This window comes from Microtus ochrogaster, chromosome 4 (assembly GCF_000317375.1).
Source record: "Microtus ochrogaster isolate Prairie Vole_2 chromosome 4, MicOch1.0, whole genome shotgun sequence".
In the NCBI taxonomy this organism is placed as follows: Eukaryota; Metazoa; Chordata; class Mammalia; order Rodentia; family Cricetidae; genus Microtus; species Microtus ochrogaster.
In genome coordinates, this window is record NC_022011.1 from 15,869,076 (window position 1) to 15,873,512 (window position 4,437).

The 4,437-nt window shown below is 48.7% G+C and overlaps 1 protein-coding gene across 1 annotated transcript in view; it reads right to left on the minus strand.

Annotated features, from left to right (window-relative positions):
* LOC101992920 (acylcarnitine hydrolase-like) overlaps window positions 1–4,152 on the minus strand; it is a 7,058-nt gene extending 2,906 nt beyond the window's left edge. The window contains exons 1-6 of the mRNA XM_005345847.2: window positions 4,025–4,152; window positions 3,166–3,376; window positions 1,914–2,055; window positions 1,139–1,272; window positions 800–1,058; window positions 5–43 (exon numbers count right to left, since the gene is read on the minus strand). Coding sequence (XP_005345904.1) covers window positions 5–43; window positions 800–1,058; window positions 1,139–1,272; window positions 1,914–2,055; window positions 3,166–3,376; window positions 4,025–4,100 — 861 coding nt within the window. The 5' untranslated portion in view covers window positions 4,101–4,152. The remainder of the gene's footprint in view (window positions 1–4; window positions 44–799; window positions 1,059–1,138; window positions 1,273–1,913; window positions 2,056–3,165; window positions 3,377–4,024) is intronic.
* Window positions 4,153–4,437: the final 285 nt, after the last annotated feature.

Below are 4,437 nucleotides of genomic sequence, written 5' to 3' on the forward strand. Positions count from 1 at the left end.
CCTCTGAGTCCATGGTCTCACATCCAGACAGGTTGGCCACTGTCTGTGAAGGGGAACAAGTGGGGAGAATAGTTAAAATTTCAATTCAATGCCATTGCCCTAGATGCCATACTATAGTGCGTGCTGGGTGTGGATTGTTACAAATATAAATTATTCCCTTTGTCCTCTTCTTCAAAGGTGACAGGCATCAGACAGTCTCCTCTCTAGCTCCTCCTGTTTTCCCTTAGGGTGGTTTTGCTAACCTCCGCAGTCCTTCTGTATATCAGATGCAAGAGAAGGAGTAAGTGTACCAGTGTCTGTAGGCATTAGAGGACCAGGTCCCCTTTCTTCACAGATGCCCCTTATTTGAGACAGGGTGTCCTCTTGGTTTCTGCTCCTAGTTTGAGCCTCCCTCTGAACATCCAGGGAATCTCTTGTTTCTGTGTCCCCCACGTGAGCACAGGAACCTTGGAATTACAGACATCCTACTCTCTCCAGCCTTTTGAGGGTTCTGGGTGTTTGAACTTAGGTCCTCAGGCTTGTACTCCAAGCACTTTAAAAATCCACTGAGCTATCTTCCTGACCATATGCATATTTATTTTTGTCGGTGTTGGAAGCTACTTGGAGCAGTTTTGCTGGTCAGATAACATGATCACCCCGTATGAAGTGGAGGCGAGTAGAAGCTAACCCCTGAGTTTCTCAATAATTACTGGAATCTATTTTCCATGGCCATTATTTTCCCCATGAGACAGAAGGCCAGAGTACCAGAATCTGAAGGCTGATGGGGCAGACTCAGTCAATGGTGATTGAGGGCACTCACAGTGTAGACCCTCTCGTGGGTGTCAGAGATCAGGTCAGGGAGCAGGGCCACTCCACTCTCCATGATGGCTCTGTGGAAGAGTCCTTTGGACATGGGGGACACAACAAGTGAAGACACACTTGTGCCACCTGCTGACTCGCCAAAGATGGTGACAAGGTCAGGGTTGCCTCCAAAATGGGCGATGTTCTGCTGGACCCAGCGCAGCGCGGCCACTTGGTCCAGGTAGCCCCAGTTGCCTCTGGCGTGCTGGTCCCCAGTGCTGAGAAGTGGAAGGACATGGATCATAGGCTTGTCCAGGTTCTTTCCAGCTGCCATTGTCCACCTAATTCCTAGTCTTACCTGAAGAAGCCCAGGACACCCAGGCGGTACTGGATAGTGACGACCACCACATCCTCAGTGGCTGCCAGTATTGACCCATCATTCATAGAAGCCATGCCTGTAACCAGAGCACCACCATGGATCCACACCATCACCTGGAGGGGTCAAGAGAGATGCCATAAAGCTCATAACTATTCCAATTCTGCAAGACTGCTTACTAGAGCATCAACTGCTGGGCCTCTGTGCAGCTACACAAATACATGCAAATCCTCAGGACTTCAGGACCTTAGTCATAGGCAGGTCCTCTAGTAACCCCATCAGTGTATTTCTAGTGCCCATCCCACCATGTGCCTCAGTCTGAATTAATGGGTCTTTGTGTAGAGCAATGTCGTCATTACTCAGACTCTGCATAGTGGAACAAAGAGGGGAGCCTCCACGGTTATCTCTCCAGACTAAAAAAGGAAAGGATTATCAACTCTCACCAACACAACACATAATCCAAAAGTAGACATAGGTAAGCTCAACATTGAGGCTTGAGCACATAAGTAGTTCTACAGAACTCAGTTTGTGGAATGAGTCCACTTTGATTAAAGAGCTGGAGCCTTTAGCCACTCAATGCTCCTGTTCTGTGTTCCATACCCAGGTTCGGCTGCTTAGTGTGGCTGAGAAGGTGTCTTTGACCCGGTAGGTGGAGGCTTTTCAGCAGAGTCCCCACTACAGTGGAGCTCAGGTTTTGTCCCTTTAATCATTTTGAAAACCATGCCCTCCCCCAAGCTGACCATGTCCGGACACTCACAGGCAGGTTAGAGCCCTCATTGGCATGAGCTGGTGTGTAGATGTTGAGATACAGGCAGTCCTCAGACATAGAGAATGAGGGCAGGGGCAGTTTCATATCCATCAGGCCCTCTGAATTCATCATTTCAAGGTTTTGCAGACAGCTGATGGAAATTGCAGAGAGATATTCCAAGAGACATATGGTGGTCAGAAGCATATGTGAGCCTGGATGTTTGTCCCCACCTCCAGCTGCTGCTCTTTGTGATGTCCTGATAACACATGTTCCCCCTCTGAGGTCCCTTCCACCAAGGTGATGGCCACATACTCCAGGAAAGCTGGGGTGGGGTCCTCCAGTTTGGTTGGGTCTGTATATTTTTTTCTGAGTCTGGTATATAGGGACATCTCAGTGTCTGTATGGAAATGATTGGCTGTGTGCAGTGACATTCACTGAAGTGTATATGAATAGAAAAGTAACCTAGACCTTAGCAATGCAAGGCATGCAAGCATTTCCTCCTCTCTGTTCTTTGCTGTGGATCTGATGTGACCAGCTCCTGTAATTCAGTGTAACTTCCCCAATATGGTGGATTATACTCTAGAGCCTTTAATAGTAGCTTTCTCCCTATAGTAGCTTTCAATAAGTGGCTTTGTTGGCACTTTATTGCAGCAACAGAAAACAAACTTAGATGCAATATTGGAGTGTTGCGCTCCACAGGTGTTAGAGCGTCGAGTCCATTGTTCCTAAAGGGCAGTGAGAAAGCCTTCACCCATGTACAGACTCTCAGGGAACATCATTTCCATATGCTGTCTTCAGAGGGAATTAGTTACATATATAGTTCCTTGGTCAACCTATAGGTTGTCACAGTGTCTGTGAGGACAGGGTTAGCAAGTATCCATCACACTCTACTGCTCAGAACCTGAAGTGTATTAGTGGATTCAGGGGTTCTCTCTGCTTAATAGGTCACCCAACTCATGCCTCAAGACTCCTCCCATTGTGGCAGAGAACACTGGGCTTAATTTGAAGTTGTAAACAATTTTACTTTTGTTCCTTTCTATAGTACCTGCATCTAACTCTCAATGGTGCCTAGCTCTGACCCAGGAGCTGGTACAGTAGTTCTACACAACCTTAGCACATGTGTTAGAAAAATGCATGGCAGACTCCCCACACTGGGAGAAAACTGCTATGGAGCTGAGATGGAGGAGAGACTTCAGCATGGCTCAGGGCTCAGAGCAAATGTTCCCCCCAGGGCCAGATGTTCTCTCGGTCCAGAACTTACATTGCTGAATGTGAGGTCCCATCTCTCACACCACTCCACGGTTCAGGGGCTTCAGGAGGTGCAAAACGCAGTGGCCCTACAGGTGGCTTGGCAAAGGGGATTCCCAGGAAGGTGTGGACACCAACTTTGGCATCATTGACTTCAACAAGACTGCCTCGGACCTGGCCCGTGTGTGTGTTTCTGATGGGGCTGACTTCTGAGGAGTCCTGACCTGTGTGGAGAGATGGTATCTGGGTTAGTTTTGTGTGATCAGCTGCCAGCAGATTGTGGGAGTTCCCATCTCACTGCTACCAGAGCACAAAAGAAGGGAACCCAGGACCTCCTAGTTCAGCTGTGGGATGTGAGTGTGGGAACTTCCCTATCCCTCAGAGTCAGGAACCTTTCCTAGTGCCCTTTTCAGGGGGGTCAGAGCATTTCTCTGGCCAAAGAGTTCACACACTCCGAGCTATTTGGCCACATGAAATTATGATTATTGTCATTCTTATCCAAAAGTCAGCAGTAGCTACAGTAAGAGCCATACTTTGAGGATGAAAAAATTCCTTCTGCTTACTCTTCCTTGAATTGTCTAGCATTCTCCAGAGCCCCTTACACTGAACTGTCTCCTCACTATGGAGAGGTTTTAGACATCTCTGACCCTCAATATCAGTGTGCTTTGGCTAGGAGATTGGGAGGCACATGCTTCCCAAACTTTAGTCTCCTCTTTCCATCACCCTCCCCACCCCGCACCCCTGCTCCCTGACCTTCCCCCCACCCACACCCCTGCTCCCTGACCTTCCCTCCCACGAGCTCAGCCTCTGATTCTGCAGAATTCGGCAGCTCTGATTCTAGTCATTCCCATTGCCAGCTTAGTGAGCCTCACCCTGCACATGGAGGAGGAGAAGCAGGAGCCCAAAGACCACAGCATTCAACCAGCTTTGCGGTTGGTTCAGGGGCATGATCAGCTCTCAGGCCTGAGTCTCTGCTGTTACTGAAGACGACTAAGTTTCACAAACAGGAAACAGAATCTGTTGGTCTTCCCTAGCTATGAATTTAAATCAAAAGGATGTGGGCGGGGACCTTGGTGTGGTGGGGCAAAGTTCTCATGTTGGAGAACTGATTAGTCAGAGTGACAGGAGCCAATGTCCAGGAGGCGGAGCAAAGTCACCCTGCTCTTTCTGTTCCCTCCTTGGCCCTGGAAAGGCACAGTATGGATTCTGAAGCTCTTCTGGGACACAGGAGCCCAGTCCTCACACATTAACAGAAAGATGTCACAGACAGACAGAGGGCTTCTGT